The 26,244-nt window shown below is 36.7% G+C and overlaps 1 protein-coding gene across 1 annotated transcript in view; it reads right to left on the bottom strand.

Moving 5' to 3' along the window:
- LOC131039602 (derlin-2.1) overlaps nt 1–26,244 on the bottom strand; it is a 58,806-nt gene that overhangs the window by 13,483 nt on the left and 19,079 nt on the right. Inside the window, exons 2-4 of the mRNA XM_057972395.2 lie at nt 23,726–23,825; nt 6,073–6,287; nt 5,705–5,788 (exon numbers count right to left, since the gene is read on the bottom strand). Coding sequence (XP_057828378.1) covers nt 5,705–5,788; nt 6,073–6,287; nt 23,726–23,825 — 399 coding nt within the window. The remainder of the gene's footprint in view (nt 1–5,704; nt 5,789–6,072; nt 6,288–23,725; nt 23,826–26,244) is intronic.

The following is a 26,244-nucleotide window of genomic DNA, read 5'->3' as shown; positions in this document are numbered from 1 at the left end:
GCGGCTAAGACAGACTGGCAAACCTCTGACGTCTTCCCAACTGAAATGGGGAATGTCATGCCTGTCCTATGCTTCTCTCTTTGAATGACATCGAGCTCTAAAAGTTATCTCACCACTTCCAACAAGATCATTCTGTCGGTTGGATATCTAGGAAGTCTGTAGGGTTCGGATTGAAACCCATGAATCCTAAGGTATGTGAAAGCGAGAAACTGAATATACCACAATCCATATTTTTCTATTATCTTTGTTGCCTCCTTGGACAATCTTATGTGGATTCCGCCTTGCAGCATCCGCGTGATGTACATAGTGAATGCATCATTCACTCTCTTATAGTCTTCAATTCTATACATGCTCAGCTGGGGGTAGCATTCATGACTCCTGAATTGTCCTTGCCCATTTCCGACTTCACCTTTGCATATCAATCCTCTGTATGAAACAAACCGTGCAAGCAGGTATACCAGGTAAGAAGTCATGGTGAATGACTCGGACCGCTCTACATTCCTCAGCTGAAAGTCCAGATTGTCAGTTATAATCTTTGACCAATTTACCAATGTTCCTCTAAGACAATCCTGGATGAAATAGAACATCCATCCATCGAATATTGCTCACTGCGGCATCCCCATCACTCTGTTGAGTAGGAATATTAAGTCGTTATACTCCTCTTTGAAGTCTATGCACATGAGTGTCTTGCGAGCCTTGGAATGATGAGACCTAGGCTCAATCATCCACTCTTTGTTTATCAAATTCTTGCATACACCCATCTTCTTCGTGTATCTTTCTATATATTCATCCTTGGTCACGTCCTTCATATCCGTTCCGCGTGGAATTCCGAACACTTCAGCAATAGCATCCTCAACAAGGTAGGCAAATAACAATGCCCCGAGGAGTTTTGATCATTCACATGAGCGGATCATAACATCGTGCACACTACAGGATAAACTCACTGCACTGTATGGACTATGGAAATCCAGCGGCATGGAAAATACCACTCTTCATAATGTTGCGTATGGTGGGGAAAGAACCTAATTTCCGACTCCGAACATCCGCTGACGCATCTGGTCCAAGTCTAGGAAAAGCATGTTTGTATCTGTGATCTCCTTCCATCTGGATGAAATCTTGAGCCCTGGATAGAATCTAGTCTCCAGCATCTTCAGTAGTTCTTTCCTTTCCTTAAATCCAGACTTCGACATCGCACCTGTACGAAGCTTGAAGTTAGACTTAGGAAAATAAATAACGCTCTTGATAAAATTCTTGACTTTCTAGGGATTTTAGCTAATTAGAGCATAAAGTCGGGAGAATAATACATACTCTTCGTAGATTTTGACATTTAGATTCAAAGTATGACAACGCTAGGGCATGGAAACCCTCTATAAAATTCGCTAATACCTCCTTATGCTTAGAAATTATGCAAACTAAAATGCAAAGGAGTATACCGGATCAACGATGACTAAGGAAAGATGTGAAAGGTTGTGTTTTCACACAAGGTATGTCTGAAGACACCTTCCGTAGTCAACAATGGAGGTCAACAAATCTGAAGACAACCTGCAACTAATAAATTAACTTCAAAAACACATTGCAATCCTTCAAAAATATGCATAAACTTGATAAAAATCAGTCTTGTTGATGAAAATAATTAATTTTGGAAACATAGTTATGGCTGGTAAAAGATAAATTTCTGAGGACAAACAGCCATTGACACAGTTGCAGACCTTAAGACAGCCTTCTAATGGTCTGAAAATGATTCCAAAATGCCTCCAAATGCTCTCCAAATGTAAATCGCTAAAGTTGCAACTGGCTGGGCAATAAAAGTTAAGTCTGAAAATTGAATGTACAGCCAACAATGGAGGTTTAAATCTGAAGCAAACTCAGATTTGAAGCAAATGACAGCAAGTAGGGAGGCAAAGGTGGCTTCAAAAATGCATGGAATTCACCAAAGTAAGCTCCCAGCACTTGCAAAATAAAAATCGAACTTTCCTAGACATAGCGCCATTTTTGAAATTCTGAAAATGTCTTCAATGTAGCTCAGATCTGCAACAATGGAGGTCTGGAACAGCAAGCAGCAATGGAGGAGAAAATCGCCAAAGCCACCAAACACCAAAAATCGCCAAACTTGGAAAATCGAGAAATATGGAAATGGTCTTCAATGGCAGCAATGGGATGGATTGCCAAGCTTGAAAAAGTGGAGGACAGAAATCCTCAATCCAACACTTCACTTCAGCACTTTGCCAAAATTCGCCAATAAGAGAGAAAAATCGCCTTTCATGGAGACACCTAGCAGATTTAATAATAAAATATTGCTGGAGACTCCTCTCTTATACTTGCTTTTGCCTCTCACTTTCACCACACAAGCAATGTGGGATAAAACACTTGCTTATATACTTGTTTGGTAAAAACCAACTTGCTTCTAGAAGTTTAAAAATATTAAATGCTTATTGCAAGTTATTTAATTTTGATTTTAAAATTTTAAATAATCATTAATCATCATTTAAAAACAATTAAAAATGGGGCTCACTTATTAAATATTTCAATTATAGTCCAAATTGAGCCTCTAGGGGAAAATCGACCTTAGTTGGGATTAAAAAAATCCCATTAAAATCACTTAAAATGTCAAAAATTTCTCCACAAAGGAAAATTGATCTTAGCATGGACAAAAATCCATACAAAATTTCATTAAAATGCACATAAAACACTCCAGGGGAAAATTGATGGCAGTCTGGACAAGGAATCCACACTCCAAATTCACTTTACTTGCAAAAATTACTCCCTGGTGGAAATTCGACCTCAGTCTAGATGAAAATCCGGACTCAAAACTCATCAAAATGCTCTCAATGGAAAATCGACTTGGGTATAGACTAAGAGTCTACACAAAAATACGCACTAACTTGTCACAAAACATCCTAGTGGAAAATCGATCCAGGCATGGAATCATCCTCAACATTGTTTGCACTATAGTCCGCACTCCTGGTGGAAAATCGATGGCAGTCTAGAAAAACCCTGACACTTAGCCAAATTTTAGCACTTCCAGGGGAAAATCGACCTAGGCATGGATAAACAATGGTGGAAAATCATAGCCAGTATGGATTTTGAGTGGGGGAAAAAGGTGAGTAGTCTGGAATATGAGGGGAAAAGCACCTCTAGCATGGAATTTGACCTTATAACCCTTGGAATATGGATTTCCCTTAGGAATTTGGAATTTTAACCACTCAAAATCGCTTAGAAACTTCAAAATTAGATTGAACTAAGGTAAATTTTCCAAAAAAATGAGCGAAAAGCTAGGAAATTATCGGGATAAAGTGCGAAATCATCTTAAATAATACCTTAGGAGCGAGAAAACAACTCCAAAAGGTCTAGGAATACCTTGGCACTTTAAAATCACTAATGCGCGTGTTTAAAAACACGTTAACGTTCAAAAGGTCAACACTTAGACAAAATTTAGGATCATTAAAATATCAACGTTTGCAACTTGATCCTATAACTTCAAAAACCCTAAACGGCACTAGGCATGATCAAAAACTCCAAGACTCGGGCACAGGAAACGCAAAATTGCCCACTAAGCAACCAAAACCCTAACCTAACAACGCAGCAAGCCGGAAAAGAGGGGGTCCCCGTTAGCAATGGGGCGATGTGTGAAAAGGTCACAACAGGCACCAATATAGAAAAAGGAAATATGAATTTGAGTTGGCCAATTAGGCCAGCCGACTTGAGCAAAGGATTGATTGAGTCTTGTATATAACAAGACTCAATCTTGTCAACCAAAATACAATTCATCACCAGCGAATATTTGCTCTGCTATCCGTGGTCTTCTACTAGCGTATTTGTCATCCTAATTAATGCGAATCTGTTCTTGTGGCTGGGCGAATTAGTGTGGAATCTGAGCTGTGAATCTAACTTATATCTGAGCGAACTATTGATCATTCTGAGCTCCATTCTAGACCCGAATCTGATCACCATTGTGGAGCAAACTTGTGCAAATTATGGGCGGCTATACTAGGCGATATTGAGTTGTCTAACTCATTAATTTAGAGCAGCGATCATCCTCTTCTGTGGTGCCGAAACTCAACTTGTGCGATCAGCGAATTAGGGCTTGCACATCAGTGATTTAGATTGGGCAAAGCTCTGCCCTAGATTGGTGACTTAATCAGATAAGCAATCTGATCTTCATTGTACTTGTAATTTGCTCATGATTAAAGGATTTTGATCTGGATCTTTGATGCTGGGTTTTTCCTCCAAGAGGGAGGTTTTCCTAGGGTATTTTGGTGTTTTGTGTCTCTTGTGTGTTTACATTTGAGTTAAATTCTGAGATTAACTAATTCTGATCACTAAAATTAACATTGGGTTTGTCCATAAAATAACATATAAAAAAATCATAAAGATATCTGATATACATAATTACAGCCTAAAACAATATACATATTGGCTATTTCCTAATAATTTACATATATATATATATATATAGAGAGAGAGAGAGAGAGAGAGAATTAATTAGCATACACAACTATTAATTTTTTGAGTTAAAGAAAGCTTCTCGATAAAGCTGTAAATTTCTTACATCAAAAAGTCAGTTTTATCCAAAAGCTCCCTTAACTCGTTACTATGGACTGCGAAAAAATGATCTGTTAATAATTTTTTTATAAATAAAAGCACACAGTTCAATCTTTTATTTGCACATGTTTATTACTACCTTGCTTTTGACCATATCTCCATCACCCAATAATTTGGTCAGATGGCAAAACCCAAGAAAATTGAGTAACTGATCTTAAACTGCCCACGGCACATCTATTTTTATGCTCATGTCATGTCTATATTTCTACCCATGATTGCAAACTTTACAACCAACCACATCAAGGGTTTTTAACCTTCTATATTAAAACCATCAAGTTTGTTGAACACTGTCAAAATTTGTCGCAGCAGGGCAAGTGGTGTCAAAATTCGCGAAGGTTCACCCAGGTTTATCCCAAACAAACCCATAATATTAATGGTTTAGCAATTCCTTAAAAGGGTCCCCTCCCAAACCAAACCTAGATCCATATTGGGTCCAGATCAGACCTGAACTAAAGATCCATGGGGGCAAACTGGTAACACAAGAACAAACAATAGAACATGAGGAAGACATTCTCAAATTGTTGCTTCCCCATGCAAAATTGCTGAATTGGATAGGATTCCATTGTAATCAACATAACATGAGAGTATAACTAGGTGTTTCTCTAAAAAGCCCAAACAAGTAGTCTAGGCATCATCAAGAAGGCTTGGAAAGGAGAACTGGTTTAGAAGGCAGAACAAATATCCTTGAAAATACTGCAAGATTTAGAGAGAGGTCCTTCATGGGTCTCCTATGTTAATAATGAGATGACTTCAAAAAAATGTAAGTTATCTTTACTGGACAATTAATCCAAGAACGAACTTAGGAAACTTGGTAGTTCCAATTTCAAGACGACTTTGCAAATATGTGGGTGACATTCTTTTTAGTTGGGATACAATGCTAGAGAACTTTTTGGACAACCTTGGGAAACTCTCTGCAAGGATACATGACTAAAATTTCATCTGAATTCACTGAAGCAAAGAGCTGGACAAATGACAAGTACATCATTTCTTCATTGACTTTAAAATTTCAAATGCAAACACACCAAAATCTAAACATATCAATTGATGAATCTCTTACGATTGAAAAAGCAAAAATAAAATAAACCCAGATCACAAAGCTTACCCATGGTAAGTAGGGTGCAGTAAATGTAAAAAGCCCAAGGAAGCTCATGTGGACAAAAGGATTACGTTTGCTCCATACATAAACCTGCAATGCAAAATAAAGTTCAGAGACAAATGTCTTATCCATATGTGACTGGAAAAAGCACATACTACCATTAAATTACATGAATATAAAATTTTGGATCTAAAATAGACATTTCACAATAAATGAGCTCGATGGATCACCTGGTGCTCTATTTTTTATTTTGTTTTGAATAAGGAGTTCTCTTTACTGATACTTATTGTTTGACATACTACCAATTAGAAGTTACTCTTAAGAAAAATAAGAGCATAAAGCAAAACAAAACAAAAAAGGAACATTAAACAAACCATCATAAATGTCAAAGAGTTGCTGAGAAATAAGAGTTTGGCAAAAGACTCTGAAAGATATGGAATCATGCCGCCTGCCAAAACAACAATAGTTAAGATGGTGGCTCCAAAGAAGAGCATGTAAAAGAAGTCTGCTGTTTTTCCCCTGAAAGAGTTCTCTTCAAGGAGTTTGCAGTATCGGGCCAAAAAGAACATGTGGAATAGGAAGTCCAAATCTGTAGAAGAAAATGAAATTTATGAGCTTTTATGTATATAGACAAAATAAACAAGAAAACAAATTTACATAGTAAGAACTGAACTAAAAACAGTCTTTCACTCGTTAAAGTTATGACAATTTCTTTTCCAGCATATTGACTTTAAAGCTTAAACTTTAAAACTGCCTTATACAAGTTAATGGAAATAATATTACCACTCTCTGGTTAATTATAAATTTATATCAGATTGGGATTGCTTAAAAACCTTGGGCTATAGCTTTCAATGAGGACAATTAGGTAACATGATAATACGGATTGCCAATATGGCAAGCTAAAAATACAAGAGAACAAATATTTTGCATTGCATGCCAATTTGACCTTTGCACTTTTCTGTGCTTATTAAAAAATTAACTCTCCATCTTTGAATACCTAATGTATCATGATTCATCAATGTGAATTTGTCCTTGATAATATGTAAAAACCCAAGCTAATATGTGAACAACCTAGAACAACTCATTGTGCAAAATGATATAATTGAGTTTCAACCATTTCTAGATTTTTTTGAATAACCTTGGCCATCTTTCCTATATATTTCACAATCTTGTAAATGGTTCAAAACCCTACAGTCATAAAAGCATAACAAAGTTAGGCACTTCTTTGAAATTAACCAACATGGTTGTGTGTGAAAAAATTGAAATTGTTGGATGAATATGTCAGCCCTGCAGAAGTGCTCCCATCAAAGCAATTGCTGTATACAGATAGATCTGAAAATAACCCATTTTCTACCTATGAAAAAAACACAATTACCGAGTCCTTATGAATCAGAACAACATAAAACTTTGAAGGTGCCATGTAAAAAAGTATCAAATAAAAATTGATGTAACAATACCAGCTCTCTAATTATTGAAATAAACCTATATTGTCTAGCTTCCGTGAAATTGAATATTAATTCCAAACTCTATGGTGACAAGATCGTTTTACCCTTAAGCAGCAGCTACACAACATTAGTACCAAATCAGCATATCATTTTATCATTCTTTCCAACTAAAATTCTATAACAAAGTACTTTGTTCTCAAAAGAAAATTGACCAGGGTATGGGCATAACCCTAGCACCTTTAGCTCCTAATGCTTTGGTAGAGGAAATCTAGGGTAAGGACCTTTAGCTCCTAATGCTTTGGTAGAGGAAATCTAGGGTAAGGCTGAAACATTATCCTAATGAAATGGCTCCCTTGACTGCATGACCGATGAAGATGATACCCCCCATAAAAACTAACCTCATACTTAACCATCTTGGTATGGAAAAGATTTTTTAACATTAGGAAGAGCAGGGAAATGTTAGTGTTATCCCCAAGCATTGATCTCATTTTAGTTATTTGCTTGTGTTTTTAGTCATTTCAACATCTCTAGTGTAATATCTCTTCATTGGTTTTGGAAATATTTCAGAGAAGAGGGATAGACTAGTAGATTAGGGACTCACTTTCTACTGAATGACTGACGAGAACATACCACATATTTAGAAAGCTAACCATAGTCCCCATGCAAGTGGCTTGATAGAAATAAAGTAAAAGACAGCGGTATAGGTAGCTAGATATAAAGTAGTTGACAGTTGAAACAAGTGTAAAAGGAAGTTAGCATTGTCGAAATGAATTAAGTAGACTGACAGTTGGATCAGCTATAAAGAGCACATAGTAATGAATTAAAAAGTTGATGCTCAGCTAGAACAGCTATTAAGGGTAGACCAAATTAAATTAATGTAGGTAGATAACTAGGAACATCAGGGGATGCTGTAAGATCTTAAGCCTATATATTTAGGCCACTCCTATGCAAATTTACACTTAAAAAATTAGCAACATATACCTATCAGTTAATATCAGAGCCAAATGATTGCGTCTTCCCGTCTCTGAATTATTCAATATGATGCCCAAGGTCGAGCAATTGTACAATACAGGAAATGTAATAAGTGGGTTCATTTTGCAACTGATTGCCTATTGATCAATGTATTGTAGGACTTCTCTGTCAACGGCGTGGACCCTAGGACCAAGACAATGTTAATCACCAAAACAAGCCAACATCAATATGATTGGTGAGGCTATGGATTAAGTAATGGCAATTACTAGATTACAAACAAAAAGAGCTAAATACCCTAACCTACCCCCAAAGAAGCAAAGATTGGTCGAAGAAAGAGAAGAAATTGGGAGAAAAAATGATTGAAGAAAGGCAGCAATCACATGCAAATACAACAAGAAAGCTCAAATCCAATTGATCAATGTATTGTAGGACTTCTGTCAATGGTGTGGACCCAAGGACCAAGACAATAGTATCACCAAAACAAGCCAACATCAATATGATTGGTGAGGCTATGGATGAAGTAATGGCAATTACTAGATTCCAAATAAAAAGAGCTAAATACACTAACCTACCCCCAATGGAGCAAAGATTGGTCAAAGCAAGAGAAGAGATAGGGAGAAAAAATGATTGAAGAAAGGCAGCAATCACATGCAAATACAACAAGCAAGCTCAAATCCAATAAAGCTATTGCAAGGCAAGTCTCGCAATCCATTGTACCCATAAAGGTAATAGATTTGTTGTATATACATGCCTAGAGTGTGGGGGAGAATATGAAGCAAAATAAGGAACCACTAATGGAGACTCATTTGCCAGTTGATTAGAGATTGATCATATGCTCCTAACCAAAGATGTAAATATCTTAATTGGCAATAAATCTTTTGGCCGAAAAATTTTTAAAAATCGGAAAATTTATCGAACATTTGAAAATATATAATTATTTATAATATTCTAAAAAAACACTCATATACATTAAATTAAGTAAAAGGTTTGTATTTTGTAATAGTGGTTTTAGATTGAAGGCTAGGAGTCAGAATGATCAATGAACAATATTATTGGCTCAAAGATCTTTTATCAAAGTTTGATACAACTAATTCAATACAGTTTGAATGTCTATGATAACTCTCTAATGATGATCTGCTTGATACAACTAATTCAAGTGGCTTGACACGAAAGGCAAGAAACCATGATGCACTATTTATGGTCATGTTTGATATTTTAATTGTGAGAAAAAAATTAAAGTTCGTTATTCAAATTCAGCTCTTTATAATTAAGTATTTTGTTTAAACATGATTATGTGGATATGATTCCGTGAGAATGCTTTTGGGACAATGTAATAACTTTTATATTTCATAGTTACATTCAAGCAATGAAAACGCACAAGATTTAGAGTCTTCGACTGCAAATTAGTAATGCATGCTTTTATTTTTTACAGAACATTAACATTGCAAAGCATTAACACTTACACAGTAACCAAATGGAGAGACAAAGTTACCAGCTGCAGATCACAAAAAAAAAGAACTTGAAAAACACGACAAATACCCGTCATCTATATCTCGTGCAAAGATATTAGGGTTTTTTTCGTGTTTTTTTTGTTTCCGCCGATTTTACACTATTTAAATCGCAATTTTCAAGGATTTTGCAAGTAAAAATTGTGCCAATTTTTTTGGCAATTTAATAGTTTGCAAGTTTGAATCGGGAAAAATCGCGATTTGCATGATTTTTTCCCGACTTTTTCATCTATGCTCCTAACAATCAACCTAGCCTAAAAACTTGCAATTGTGCATGTAGAGATGCTAGCGAGTAAACTTACAACTGCCAGCCTTCCAATTGGTAGAAGCAAATCAATAAAATATAATGGTTTTGGGAGTTCTAAGAATGTCAATATGCATATCATAATAGATAATAGATATGAAAATCAAAATAGTACTAATGAATTAATATTTTATTATTTTGATTTCCTATTTATAAATTATTATTTATTAATTTTAAATTTTTAAATGTTTAACAATTAAATATTTTCTATTTATAATATGAATTAATTTAAAGGTTTGATATGAATTTAATTACTGTTGCCTTTTAAATTTTTTAATAACAATTTGAATTAATAGGGGCCCATAGTAGAAAATTAAAAAAAAAAATGAAAATACGACATTTTTATTTTTTTAATATTTTTTAATAGTCTTAGATGTGGGGGACGTCTCGCCATCCTGGGATGGATTGGGGACGTCCCAGCCGTCCCCAGCCGTCCTCGGGACATACGGACGTCCCCCACAGCTAGGGCAGACGTCCCCCTGTTTCGGGGACGTCCCCTCTAAATTCTTGGCAATTTGGGGATGGGGGGAAACATCCCCTGGCCGTCCCCAAGTCCCCGAAACGTCCCCGGGACTAGGACGGGGGTTTTCAGGCCGGGGATGCGTCCCCGGGTTACATAGTTAATATCAGATACAACGCAACCATTGTTGCAAGCTTATACAATCATACCAGAAACAAAGATATTCATATTGCAGATTACTATAATAATTGTATTGTAATTCTTTGGATTCATATAGGACTACAAAATTACAAATATATCAGATCAGATCGAATACTTCTTACAAGTCAAAACAATAAGTGATTGACACTTAGGAAGAGAACCATGTGGCAGCCCCATAGTCACTACATAGCACCGAAGAACCAGTTAAAAAAAAGAACTATAGCATAAGCTATGAAGGATCTATTTTACTCTAATTTGAAGGCCCAGTTGAGCAGCCACAATTTAGAACGTTGAGGCATATATCCCAAATATATAGATCAGAGGGAGCTAGCAAGATAAGTTCTGCCTTTCAAACTACTCTTAGTATTATAAATTAAATATTATAATAAAATGTCTTCAGAATTGATGAAACTATATTTTACAATTCTCACCTTGAGTTAGAATTGTTGTCTCAGGACCAAATTAAGGTAAATTCCAAAAAGGGACATTACAACTCAGCTAACTTGACAAGCCTCACTAAAATTGCAAATTTGGAAGGAATCATGAGTCCTGTAAGACTCATGAGTCTCAATTGAGGTCCATTCACTTGAAAACAAAAAAAAACTAAACCAAAAAGGCACTGACCACCCTACTTCCACCACTCATTTTTCAACAATCGAGGAAAAAAAAAAAAAATCAATGGCAAGAGATAAAGTTGTCATATGAGAGAAAACCCAAGAAATGCCAACAGCAGTTATTTGGGGTTTCATTCCAGCCCAGGAGGAGATTTCTTCAAAAAGTGATTGCAAAGGGCAATAATTTTAATCTTAATAATATTAATAATCCTAGGCATAACTTCAAGCATTCTGTTCAGGGATCAAAAAGGAATGCTTTGCAAGGATGTAAATGACACATGGAAAGATGGTTTGATTGCAAAAAGAGTCTATTAGGTGCCAAAAGTAGTCTTTGATCACAATCAAGAAGTAGATACATAGACGAAAGCCTTCAAGAGGAATGCCTCCATTGGGAAATTTAATGGTTTTCGGCCTTATCTGAGTGGTTTGGGAAATTTAATGGTTTTCGGCCTAATTTACCATCAATATATTGGTGTGACTGTAAATCTAGCTATGAGGTTATTGGGGATTCTTTGGGTACCTTTTTGGAGGTTGCTCAAGAAAGTTTGGCACATTCTCACACTATTTAAGCTCAAAATTGTGTTAAAATGGATATGGAAAAGGATTGCCTGAAGAAATTACTTTGAAAAAAGATGATCGATCTTGGGTTTAGAAACAAGATTGTATAAATATCCCCTTCTAGTGCCGCTATTGCTTTGTTTATGGAAACTTGGCTTCTTAGTACCCTAAGAGGAGCTCTAGTCCTGCCCCCAAGATTATAAGTAGAATCTCTCTTGTCAACATACTGGGTGGAGAGGGGTGGAACCACACCATTTTATCATTCTCCCTACAAAGGTGGATGAAGCTTTTTGTAATGTCCCCTTATGACATTTTCTTATGAATAAAAAGACACTTTACTCTAAATCAATTGCAAGAGACTTCTTATAAGAAACTCTAAATCCTTATGAATATTACAACTCTGATAACAAACACTAATAGAATGACAATATATCAATTCTGAAATATATGATTAATATATGATAATATAAGTATTATATAATCTGCAAATAGTAGTTTGGTAGATTGGATGGAATTATCACTGCTGTTTCCCAATGGCTATAAAAAAGCTTTAACCATTATGCCAAGGACTCGGTGTCTACATAGAGAAGCCCAAAATGAATGCTAATGAATGATATATTTTCTTAATCACAATTTGCTTGATAAAAGAGATGTTGATCTGCTACTCAATGTCGATCTCCCTGTGGTAGTAAGCACTTGTCTTGATAAATTGATTCTCTTCATAGAGAGAGAAGCACCCTCTACAAATACTAGACAATATGAACTCTACCAAACAATGCGTCTCTCCAAGATAAGTCGGCCTCTTGCAAAATGACATATCACTTACAAAAGGTGGTGATCATTAATGGCACGCCTCTTCACAAAAATCAGCTCCAAATAAATATATATAGCCACGACTTATTTATTTGCTTATTAATTATACTTATTTATTTGCTTATTAATTAGATCAATAGAAGGATGCCCGAAGCTATATCATCAACACTCCCTCTTAGCTAGGGAGGAATCCTTCTAGATAATCTTTGTCATGGAGTCACTCAACATGACGTCCACCGTGACTACACTCATGTATGGAAAGAAACATGTGCACAAGAGCCCATCACGGAGTCACTCAACATGATGTCATCATGGGGTCTCTCAACATGATGTCCACCATGGCTACTCCCATGTGTGGAAAAACAAAAGTACAAAGAATTCATCACGGAGTCTCTCAACGTGATGTTGTCATGGAGTCCCTCAACATGACATCCACCATGGCTACACCCAAAGGGTGGAAAGAACCACATCTCTGTCTCAGAGATGGACAAGGGCTTTCACCTCAAGTCTCTGTCTCAGAGATGGACAAGGGCTTTCACCTCAAGTCTCTGCATCTTAGAGAAAAATGCATTATAGCAAATCAGAAAAGATCACTAATGCTGAGTCTCCCTCTCAGCAAGAGCTTCATTCTCCACAACTCCAAGCTTGTCTCAAAAATGCACAAACTTCACTCTGGAGAGAGGCTTGGTGAGAATGCCAATCGTCTTATCATCAGTGCAAATATGTCTCAACTGAATAGCTTTCCTCAATACCATATCTCTGATGTAATGGTATTTGATCTCAACATGTTTTGTTCTGTCATGGAACACTGGATTGACAGATAGCTTCACACAGCTTTGATTGTCACAATGAATAGTAGTAGGCTCCAAATATTGTCCAAATAAACCTGCAAGGAGCTTCCGAAGCCACACTGCTTCTCAAGCTGCTACACATGCTGCAATATATTTGGCTTTTGAAATGCTTAGAGCCACTGAAGACTGCTTCCTGCTACACCAAGAAATCATGGCAAACCCCAAACTAAAGCAACATCCAAAGGTGCTCTTCATGTCAGTTACACTCCCAGCCCAATCAAAATTTGAGTAGCCATGTAACTTCAGATCTACCCTGGAAGTATATCTCAAGCCATATCCTACTGTGTCATGTAAGTATCTCAAGATATGCTTTGCTGCAACTAGATGAATTTGCCTTGGTTCACTCATAAATTGACAGAGGGCACTCACTGCATAGCAAATGTCTAGTCTAGTATTGACTAGATACATCAATGATCCAATCAACTACATGTACATGGTGGGATCTACCAAATCTGAACTACCTGCAAACTCACTTAATTTCTTCAAATTTGTTTCCATTGGTGTAGACATAGATTTGCAATCCAACATCCCAAATCTCTTCAAGATATCTATAGTGTACTTCCCTTGACTTAGAATAATCTCATTGGGTCTTTGCCACACTTCTAGTCCTAGGAAGTGATGCATAAGACCTAAATCCTTCATCTCAAACTCAAAAGCTAACTCCTTGCATTTGACAATGAGATGTTCTTCTCCGGTAAGAAATAAATCATCAACATAAAGAACCAATATTAAAGTCTCACCATCAATTACCTTGAAGTAGAGATTTGAATCTGCATCATTCTTGGAGCCAACATCCCAAATCTCTTCAAGATATGTACTTCCCTTGACTTAGAATAATCTCATTGGGTCTTTGCAACACTTCTAGTCCTAGGAAGTAATGCATAAGACCTAAATCCTTCATCTCAAACTCAAAAGCTAACTCCTTGCATTTGACAATGAGATGTTCTTCTCCGGTAAGAAATAAATCATCAACATAAAGAACCAATATTAAAGTCTCACCATCAATTACCTTGAAGTAGAGATTTGAATCTGCATCATTCTTGGAGAATCCCAAGCTCATCAAGTATTGATCAATCCTCTCATACCAAGCACGAGATGCCTGTTTAAGGCCATACAATGCCTTTTTTAATCTACATACATGAGATTCCTTTCCATGAATCACAAACCCATCTGATTGTTCAATGTACACTTATTCTTCAATCACACCATCACGGAATGTTGTCTTTACGTCCATTTGGTGTAGCTTCCATCTTTTGGCTAATGCAATAGCATTAATAGTCCTGATGGATATAGCAAGCAACAGGAGAAAAGGTCTCCTCATAATCTATCCCTCTTTCTGAGAGAATCCTCTAGCCACAAATCTTGCTTTGTACTTTTCAATGCTCCTATCAGCTACATGCTTGACCTTGAAAAGCCACTTGGAAGATACAACTGATTTCCCTTCTGGTCTAGGAACAACATCCCAAACATCATTCTTGAGAATGGACTGATACTCCTCTGTCATAGCATCTTTCCACACTTGTTGAGTTGATGCCTCCTCAACACTGGAAGGCTCAGACTCAATGATGTGACTCATTAATGCCACATAGCCTGGAAACTTTTGTGGTCTTTTGCTTTCTCTGAATGTGCCTCTAGAAGTTGCATACTTCTTTGCATCTTGCATAGTCTGTCTATGCCCATAGAGGTCTCTTTCGACCTATAGCAATATCTCTCGGACCATCAGTAGGTTCCAAAGGCTACTAGATCAATAGCCTCTTTTGGTTCAGAAGACTCCCTCTGAACCTTAGGAGTATGATCAACATCCATGTCCTGAGGAGTCTCCTGTTCTTCATTACCTATCTCCATGTAAGAACCTTTAGATCTTTTGAATGCAACATCTTCTTCAAAAGAGACATCCATGCTGATCTCTAATTTGTTTTTGTCTTGGAATGTAAATCTTGTAGGCTTTTGAAAATTCATTGTAACCCACAAATATCCCTTTCTTGCCAGATGACTCTAACTTAGATCTCTTATCTTTAGGCACATGAATATAAACAGGACAACCAAAGATTCTCAAATGACTAACCTCAGGTTTCACACCTGTAAATGCTTCTTCAGGAGTCATATTTTTCAATATACGATGAGGGCTCTGATTCTGAACATACACTGTAGTTCTAGATGCTTCTGCCCAAAGGAAGGTTTGTAAATCTTGATCATGGATCATGGCTTTGGCTGCCTCAACTATGGATCGATTCTTCCTTTTTGCAACTCCGTTTTGTTGAGGATTGTAAGGAACAAAAAACTCTCTCTTAATCCTTGCCTCAATACAGAAATTACGGAAGCCTCCAAAGGTGTATTCTCCTCCGTTATCAGATCTCAAAATCTTGATCCTTTTCCCGGACAAATTTTCTACTTGAGCCTTAAATTCTTTGAATTTCTCAAGTACCTCTTTAGATTCCTTAGACTTCAAAAAATAAATCCAAGTCATTCTAGAGCAGTCATCAATAAAAATTACATAATACCAAAAACCACTCAAGGATGCCATAGACATTAGTCCACACAAATCAGAATGAACAAGATCTAGAATACATTTTGATCTACTTTCACTACTATGAAAAGGACCCTTAGTATTCTTACCCATTGCACATCCTATACAAGTACCATCATGCTCCTGACTGAGTTTCAGAAGGCCAATAACCATCTTCTCCATGGATGGAAGAGCTTTGAAGTGAAGGTGAGCAAGTCTCCAATGCCATAGCTCACTCGAACTGGAAGAATCATGCAGCAATGCTTGAACTAGGCTAGTAGAAAGTCTATATAGACACTCTTGGCGAACACCAATCACCTTAGTTGTTTTGATGCTAGAGTTCTTCGGCCAAGCAAGAACTTTCCCTTCTAAGAATGAAGAGGGATGCTGGAATCTAGATGAAGAGAGGTGGCTCCAGCACCTTTCACTGAATAATAAGCATCATCTCCGATTATCACTTTCAGTTGGTTTCTCTTTCTACCAAGTCAGAAAGATGCCCTCGATATCCTGTAATGTGACGTGAAGTACCACTATCAATCAACCAAGTGTTACTGTCGATTGGGACATTGCTTGAAAGAGCTGAAATGAATAGAAATCCTTCTGAGTTATCTCTAGATTCCCTTTGAGGTGATACTTCATCTACGTCAATCATAGAAGCATGTTGTTTTGGTCTTGTTGGACAATCTTGAGCATAGTGACCATACTTGTCACATCTAAAGCATTGAATGTGAGAGAGATCCTTCTTCTTCTTTGGTTCAGGAGCAAAATCTGATTTTTGTCTCTATTCCTCTTGACATTTCCTTTTCTTCTGGAAGTTTGAGCAGCAAGTAAATGAGTGTCTTCATTGTGAGAGTTTCGACCAATCCCTCTTGCAGCCAATCTGGATTCCTCTTGAATACAATCAGCTCTAAGGCGATCAAACTTTGGTAGCTTAGATCTTCCACTGATACCTTGGATAAAAGGTTCCCAAGTTTGAGGAAGACCGTTAAGTGCCAACATGACTAAGTCTCTGTCTTCAACTATATCTCCAATGGCATATAGTTGATCCTTCAATTCAATAATCTTCGTGAAGAAGGAGATGACTGAATCTCCTTTAGCCATCTTGATGTGGTGAAGCAGTTGCCTTAAAGAAAAGGCTCTACTAGTGTTATTGATCTCATACAATCCCTCCAAGGTCTTGAACATGTCTCTAGCCGTCTTCATCTTGGCGATGATAGGCACAAGGTGATCCTTCATGGAATCAATCAAGATCTTCTTGGCCTTTGTGCCATTCTTCCTCCATTGAGTTTTCTAAGACTCATCATCAGGCTGGGGCACTGTTGACGTGTATTTTGTACACAGCCTAGCACAGAATAAAATACCCAAGGGTACCTTATCCTCTCTTGAATAAAGTTTCTGAATGCTGAAGCTATCGCGAAAAGGATCAATCGGAGAAACTTCAAGGTTCTTGTATGTAGGATCTCTACGTGTGGATAAGCTCTCTGTGGTATGATGTGATTTGCTAGAATCACAAGGGGACTTACATTTGATGATTGAACTTCTGATTTGCCTTTGAATATTGCTGGAACACAAGAACTTACTGCCTTAGATTTGAAAAATGAAAAAAAGATGAGGGCGAAGAGAGGATCTAATCCTAATACTAAGAATGTAGGAGCAATGACTGATCTTTGATGAAACTCTAACTAGGTCTTGTTTTGACATCGCAGGACCATCTCCACAAGGCTAGTGCAATCTTCGAAGGGAAGCTTTATGATGTTCAAATCATCACTACAGGCATAGACACCATCAGGTTGATGCATATCAATGAAGAAGCGACAATTGAAGTTAAGCTTAAGCTGAACGATTCCAGTTGACTACACAAGGCAAGTCTGCAATCAACAAACTGCTAGTAGTATGGATATGCGAATTTCACCATCAATCAAGCATATTTCTTCCACTCATCTAATAACATGAAATCAAATATGAGAAGTATAAAGACCATGCAAATTGTCGAATCGACCCATAAATTTCACCATTTCTTCAATGAAGTTACAAGTCTTTTACAACAACATCTTGGCAACAATCTTTGCCTTCTCTCTCTACTCTACTCTAATTACTATTCTATCAACTAGCTAACTACTCTCTATTTGTCTTCTAACCGCTTTCCAACTCTTTCCTAACTCTCTAACTGCCTTTACAAAATGAAATGCCAGGGCTTATATAGTGCCCTCAATACAATTCGATGGCTTAGATCAATTCGAGATCAATGGCCAAGATTCAACAATGAAAACCCTAATTAGGGTTTGTTACAACCATTACATAACATTTAATGCTTGACCAATGATAAAATTGTATTGCTTGGACACATGTCCTCTCTAGAAAAATCGACCAATGGATAGCCTGGGTAGGTACATCAGAGTTTGTGCCACCTTCCATGAGTTAGGTACATTGAATTTGGACATGCTGAGGTGGACCACACTGACTGGAGAAGTGATGACTAGGATGCCACCCCGTCTGACACTTGTAACTTGGTAAATATTCAACTTGATGTTGTTGAGAAGCTAGCTTTAATTAATTCTTTTGGAACTATCTCCTTCTTCAACGAACCCTTGCTCTGACTTCTTGTGTCCTTGATTTGCAGGATGATGATGTACCTCGCCTTGGAATGCTAGACTGGAGAAGGTCGCCCTTGATGACGTTAGTCCAAAGAAGGCCATCCTTGTCGATGCTTGATCGTTCTTGAGGAGACCGTCCTTGATCTGGCTTGATTTTCCTTGAGGAGAACCTTCCGACTTGTAGATCCTTCGAGCTTGGGAGTCGCCATCTTGATACCTACACAACATTTCAAAATTAGTAATATATCTTGAAATCTAAAAATTAAACTTTAAAAGGAAGATTCAAGATTTTAATTAGGAAACTTCATGATAAATCTTGAGTTATCATTTCCTAATTAACCATGCAATACTTAGACTTTTCTAAAAAATCTCAAAAAAAAAAATCAAACCTTGAATAAGTGTGTCAAGATGATTTTGCCATACCTCTTCTTGAGAATTAACTCTAAGAAATGATGTAAAAATAGATGAATTTTGCTAGGCAAAGTGTAGATCAAAGCTCTCCCTTGGATACAATGCACCTCCTTTAGCTTGGAAAAGAACTCCACCTTCCTCTTCAAAAATCTGGAAATTCGCCTTCAAATACCTTCAAAACATTTGGAATTTATCCTCCAATCTAGCAAGAAATACGCCTCTCCAATAGCCTTCAAGGTGAATTTCACCTTCCTCAAATTGCTCTTCAAGTCGCATGAGAGATAATGCAAGAATGATTTGAATTGTGAAAAAAAAACACCTCCAATATATAGAGCGCTCACCTTCCACTTACCCATGAGGCCGACCTTGCAAGTAAAGGCAAAAAATAAATAAAATTAAAAAAGGAAGAGGCCGACTTGATAAAATGAATAAAAATAATACCTCAAGCGCTTCATCTTTTAATTTTAATTTAATAAAAATTAATTTTAAATGCCTTTATAATTAAAATTTCGATTTTTCTAAGGCTCAAAAATTAATTTATTAAATGCTATGCGCCTTTATTAAATGCCAATTTAATTGAAATTTTTTAAAATATTTTGAAGTTTTTAACGAATTTGGCATCTAATGCGATTTGCTAAAATAAGGCAAAAAATAACGAATGTTGATAACTTCGCTCTGGTCCCTTGGAGAGGGACAAGAGCGCTTTTGCCAATTGTCATCGAAATTTGTGGTCCTTGCAACTCCATTCCACCCCGAAGCACCTTAAGTATCATTCCAAACTTGTGCTTTGGCCTAGATTCGTCCAAACTTGGCGAGAAGGACTGGATATTAGGTTTTTCGCCCTAGTCCCTTGGAGAGGGACAGGAGCTATTTTGCAAATCCAAGCTTATCCGTCCTTTGTTAGCCTTCCAAATTATATTCAATGGATAAATCATGTTTTCCTTGGTCTCTTCAAATCATAAAATTGTCTTGATCCTGCAAGAACAGTGCAAATTTGAAATTCAAGCTCCGGTCCTTCAGTGAGGGACGGGAGCACTTTTGCAATTACAAGCCAATTCGTCCTTTGCTAGCTTCGAAAATTATCTTCAACGGATCGATTGTGTCTTCCTCCACCCACCTCAAACGCGAAACTTGCTTTCCTTTTGTCAAAAACTTGCCTTGAGGGAAAATCGCTCTGGTCCCTTGGAGAGGGACAGGAGCGCCCTAGCCAGTCACCTTGGTCCCTTGGTGAGGGACAGGAGCGTTTTGCCTTGGTCCCTTGGAGAAGGACAGGAGCGAAATTCGCTCTGGATCCTCTGTGAAGGACAGGAGCGAAATTTGACTTTTTGAACTCTCTATCAGGATAATTTTTATGGAATATAACATTTAAGTATAAGTGACATTTATATTCCATATATACTTTCAGGATGTTTGAGAGTGGTTTCAAACCTCCAGGAGTTATATTGCAAAATCTAGTTTTTTGAGGTTTTTCAGTTTCCAGACTTAGTCAAATTTCAGGATCAGGACTTTCCAGACTTAGCCAAATTTCAGGATTAGGACTTTAGCCAAATTTCAGGATCAGGACTTTCAGACTTAGCCAAATTTTCAGGATCAGGACTTCACTCCAACAGGTTCTGCTATCCTATTGATCTCCCCGACAGCACTCAAAAATGCAAAGGCCAACTAACAAAACCCTAAAAGACCTAAAAAAAACAAACCCTAAAAAGCAAAAAAGCAAGGGTCCCCATTTGCAATGGGGCGATGTGTGAAAACGTCACAACAGGCACCTCTCTTTCCACGAATTCGAGAATATCATTCTCTTCTAGTGTAATAAGAACTCTAAACGTCCAAAAGGTGAAGTTAGAGGCACCATCAAGTCTATCTTCAACCTTGAGTCCATTCACCATTTTGATGCTAAGATAGACGCTCTAAGATGAGAAGAATGTTTCGCATCTTAAACAAATCTGATCACGATCTTGCTTAAAACCACTCTGATACCATGTTGTTTTTATGATCAGAATTCAGTTAGACAGAGATAAAGCAATAATGAACAATATGACACAGTCAATACCCAGCAACAATTATATCTCTTACATAATAAATGAAGGAGCAGCAAATCTGCTTTACAATTTAGCCACACGCTTGGCTAATATGAAATAATAAGAATAGCACCACTCCTAGGTGTGATTATACAACGAATGATATATTTTCTTAATCACAATCTGACTGATAAAAGAGATGTCGATCTCCCTGTGGTAGTATGCACTTGTCTTGATGAATTGATTCTCTTCATAGAGAGAGCAGGGCCCTCTACAAATACTAGACGATATGGACTCTACCAAACAATGCGTCTCTCCAAGATACGTCGGCCTCTTGCAAAATGACATATCACTTACAAAAGGTGGTAATCATTAATGAAGCGCCTCTTCACAAAAATCGGCTCCAAATAAATATATATATATATAGCCACGACTAATTTATTTGCTTATTAATTATACTTATTTATTTGCTTATTAATTAGATTGATAGAAGGATGAGGCCCGAAGCTATATCATCAACACTCCAACTACCACCAAATGTGAATTTCTTGATAAGATAGAACGGGGACTGTGTCAAAATTCCAAAAACCTCATTCCTCCAAAGACTCTCCTTATTGCATTCCCAGACCTATTGACCTTAGGGACACTAGAACCAGGCACCATATTCAACAAAAGTTCAACAGCCATCACTCACTTAAATAAGAGATTAAATCCATAGTAAGCTCAAGCCAGTTATTTAAGACCTTTGTACCTTGAAACATCATATCAGTTTTGCCATCTTCAGGGATTCCTAGAATTATGTATGGCTCTTCTGCTGCTGCTCCTAATGCCATTGGCCATCCAAATTATGTTCACCTTCAGCAGTATATAAATTTGAAAAGGGAAATTTAGGACCTCGGGTAAGCCCTCAACCAAGAGAAGCAGATTAATGCCCTGATTTCCAAGGCTGCAAGTAATGAAAAGGAACTGCTCCAGAAGATTGCTTTATGAATTTTACCACTTAAGTTAGAGAGATATTTTGTTCTGTTTATGATATTCGTAACCATGGTCCTCATTCTATAGAAATCCTCTGCAGCTTTCATCTTTGTATTATCACCAATTCTTTCTTTAAAGACAAGGTGCATGATTTGTGCACTTAATTGGAAAGTAATGTTGGAAGAAAGCCATTAGTAAATATCGAGATGGTGAAGGTTGGTGATTTGAACCATACCATGCCACCAATTGTCTGTTTATGATCTTTATGACTTTATCTTAGTTTCTGAACTGAATTTTAATGTTGTGGGGGGCACACCCTCAATGACCTGTGTTTGCAGATTTATGGTATTTCTTTCAGTTGTCATTTAATCTAAAGAGTTGGTCTAAATTGAGAAACAGTTAAATTTCTTGTTTTTCATATTTTGCTTATATCAAACATTATCACAGGTGGCGGCTGCTTGGGTTCTCCTCAAGTATTGAATATACTGCTACGCAACCTGTTGGAAGGCTGCCAGACTGCCACACTGATGGTGTATGATCTCTCTTTTACTTTGAACAAAAAATACTCCTCACCCTTTTTCAAAAAATAACAGGCCTAATTAATTGTGAAAATATCCTGCTACTGAAAAATATTAATATTGGAAAAGGTCAAGATAAGATCCACCCATTTTCTGATGAACACTTATGGCAATATTGGCTAAAAATTGTGCTATCAAAGACTATCTCAGAGAGAGGGAGGCTAGAGCGCAGCAGGGAGAAGAAGAGCCAAAGCAGGAGAAAAGGGGTTGGAAGAAGAATGAGACCAAGCGCAAACAAAATCGGCCTGTGGGGGCAAAGAGCACCAAGAAGCGGGGGACAGCTTCAGAGACAGATGAAGTTTCCAGTCAGGGCGCCATTGACAGGTGACATGGTTCTTTTTTGTTTCAGTGTTCGTACCATGAATGCTATGAAGGTGACTAGGTGAACAGAGACTTGGTCTCCTAGCGATTTTTCGATATATATTTCTCATGTGATTATGTGAGTAACTACAGGAGTCTGTAAATTTTTTGTATATCAGACTGTGAATACAAAGGTGGTTAGCATACGTGATGACTGTGTTAGTTTGGAGTCTGTACGTGAAGGAACAAAGGTGGATACATGATAGATTTGATTCCGTACAGGATAGTTTCAAATTTTTGTATATCAGCCTGTGGATACAGTGGTGGATAGGGTAGAAGCTGACTGTGATAGTTTTGATTCTGGATTCAAAGGAACTGGACTGATCATAACCTGATGTATTTTTTGCTGAATTTACAGGAAAGAGAACACAAATGGCTCTCTGTGCACGAAAAATGTACCCATACCCACGCTCAGTCTAAAATTTATCTTCCTTTACTAAAAAAAACCATATTCATGAGATACTCAAATGGTGACTAAGCCCCTGAACAATGAAATTCATTAAAGCCAATATCTATGCAAATCGATACACCAACTATCTAATTAATGAAATAACTATCTAATAAATCTATTCCAACTTCATCTTTCCTGTGAACACTTCTAGATTGAGGTTGATTAAAAAATTTAGCAAAAGTATTTAAGGAATCTCATAATTTTCTTTTTTATGCGCCTCTCTGCTCATGCAGAATTAGTCTATTTCTATGTGCATATTGGTAATAACCTTTTATTAATGAAACAAGCAATTACTTATATTCAAGTAACAATTCACATCTGCATACATAACCAAATCCAAAAAGCATTGAAGTTGCTTTTAAAATGTACTACATAGTAATATTTTCTAAATTAGCTCAATATAATTACCCATTTTTCCAAAGTAGAAGAAATTTGTGATAAAACGCCAGAGCTCATAGTGCTTGAAAACTCGAGTAGGATTTAAATAAAGATGATAGGGTGATATTATCTGCACACAAAATGCAGCTTCATAAGCCCTTGTTGCTGTCAATATTAAAAAGTTTAAACTAAAAGATGCTTATGTACCAAGGAACAGATTGGCCATAAAATGCAGTAAATCAGAAATCTGCAATACTAAAGGATTCAACACTAATGTTTTTTCAGCAAAAAACCTCTACAATAAACCCTTACTCAAACTGGAAGTTCTCCAAAATAATGCAAAATCTCTGCAATTAAACTGAAAATCCTTACGATGATTCACAACTTCTTCAATTAACCTAAAAGTATCCAGAACAAGGCATAATACCTGCAATTAACCTAAAGACACTCCAAAACAATAAAAATTTCTGCAATTAACTGATATAGCAACCCAACGCAATGCAAAATACCTGCAATTAACCTCAAATACTCCAAAACAATAAAAATTTCTGCAAATAACTGAAATAACAATCCAAAACAATGCAAAATCTCTACAAATAGCCTTAGAAACTTCAGTACAATGCAAAACTATTGTGACTAATCTTAAAAAACTCCATAATAATACCAGATAACTGCACTTAACTAAAAACAATCCAAAATAATGCCAAATCTCTTCAACTAACCCAAAATGTACCTCAAAGCAAATAAAAATCTCCACAGTTTTAATTCTATTATATGTTGAAACCCTCTATTACGAGGCAATCTTGAAGGAAAGACTTTGAAAAACATGCTACGCTTGTCCAAGAGTGTTTGTATGTCCACATGATACGATTTCTTATTTGCAGTGGCTGTAGAATTACTAAACATTTTCCTGCTCATACTACTTGTCCACTCCTAAAACACCTCTTCATTCTTTTGTCTGCTATAACTCAAGGAGCTCCGCTAGTGATGTCTTGTAACACTACATCTTGAGCTTTTGAAACTTAGCTACATTGTCTGATAATTAGCCTATAGGCTATTTAATGTGGGCATTGCCCACCAGAATTAAGTATTTCTCACACCTGAAAAAATATCTATTCATTTTGTGTCTGAAAAAAAAAAACTGTCCAAAATTCACAAGCAGTTGAAACATTCCTCATTTGACGTCACCATTAAAAAAAAAACTTTCACCGAGTTGAAAGAGTCCTCGCCTCACGCTTAAACAAATATTAACTCACAACCAATATTTTCATTAAAGACTGCAAAATCTTTTCCCGAGATCAAGAATCCAGTAGCTCTTAAATCTCGATATAATTAGATCTACTTTTCATTTATTGTGAATATTATGAAGCAGTTGTAGAGAGATTATTTGGTTCGTCGCATTTTAAAAAAATCTGCTCTGATAGGGTTTCATTATACTTTCCCTGCAAATGCTGTCCACTTTTCTCATTGGCACCATTGACAGCATAGCACAATTTTTGCAGAATCTTGAGGTAAGTCATTTGCCATGGCTTCAGTGGTTTTTGTGGGAATCCATACATGGCCAGATAATTTTTTTGTTGCAATTTAAATTTAGCTCATATAATTTTTGTTTAAATTGTTTAGCGCTTGTATTTCAATCATAAAAAAGTTTATATTTGATCTTTTTTGTTATATTTAATCATTTTTTTTTAAATATTAAATTTTTATTTGAATTGTATTTGTCTTTATAGTTAATATTATTATCTTGAAAAATATTAATATCTTTAGATTATTTGCATGCTTAATAAAAAATTATATGCTTGTTTAAATAATATTTATGTTTAACAATTTTTTTAAATTGTATTAAACTCTGCAGATGAGGCTAGAGAGCTGTCTAGGGAAATCTCTGTCTCTGAAATTGAAGACACCATTAAATCCCTGGCAAATGGTAAATCCCCTGGGCTTGACGGGTTGCCTGCAGAATTCTACAAAAGAAACATTGAATGGATTAGTTTGGAATTGTATGAGGTGTATAATGAAGCCTTTTCAAAAGGATCCCTTGGGAAGAATATTAACAAAGGAATGATCAAGCTATTACCTAAAGGGGGTGACAGATAATTGGTTAAGAATTGGAGACTTATTACACTTTTGAACCTTTCTTACAAAATTGTTGCTAAAACCTTGGCAAGAAGAATCTCTGGGATCTTCGGGAGAATTATCTTTGTTACACAGACTGGATTAATTAAGGGAAGGTATATACAGGAGAATTTGATCACTAGTTGGGAGGGGATGCACTAGGCTAAGGAGGATGATCAAAATACTGCTATGATTTTGCTGGACTTTGAAAAGGCCTACGATAGAATTGAATGGCCTTTTGTCATTGGGATGCTTAAGGCATTTGGTTTTCCTTCATATTTTTGCAGATGGATAGAAATTATTTTCAAGGATTCCTCTACTGTTGTTAATGTTAATGGATGTCATTCTGACCTGATTCATCTTCAACGCTCTATTAGGCAAGGGTGTCCTATGTTGGATATCATTGGTCATTGCTGCTGCAAGGATATGTTGTT

Source organism: Cryptomeria japonica, chromosome 5 (assembly GCF_030272615.1).
Source record: "Cryptomeria japonica chromosome 5, Sugi_1.0, whole genome shotgun sequence".
In the NCBI taxonomy this organism is placed as follows: domain Eukaryota; kingdom Viridiplantae; phylum Streptophyta; class Pinopsida; order Cupressales; family Cupressaceae; genus Cryptomeria; species Cryptomeria japonica.
This window is presented reverse-complemented; position numbering and strand designations above follow the sequence as displayed.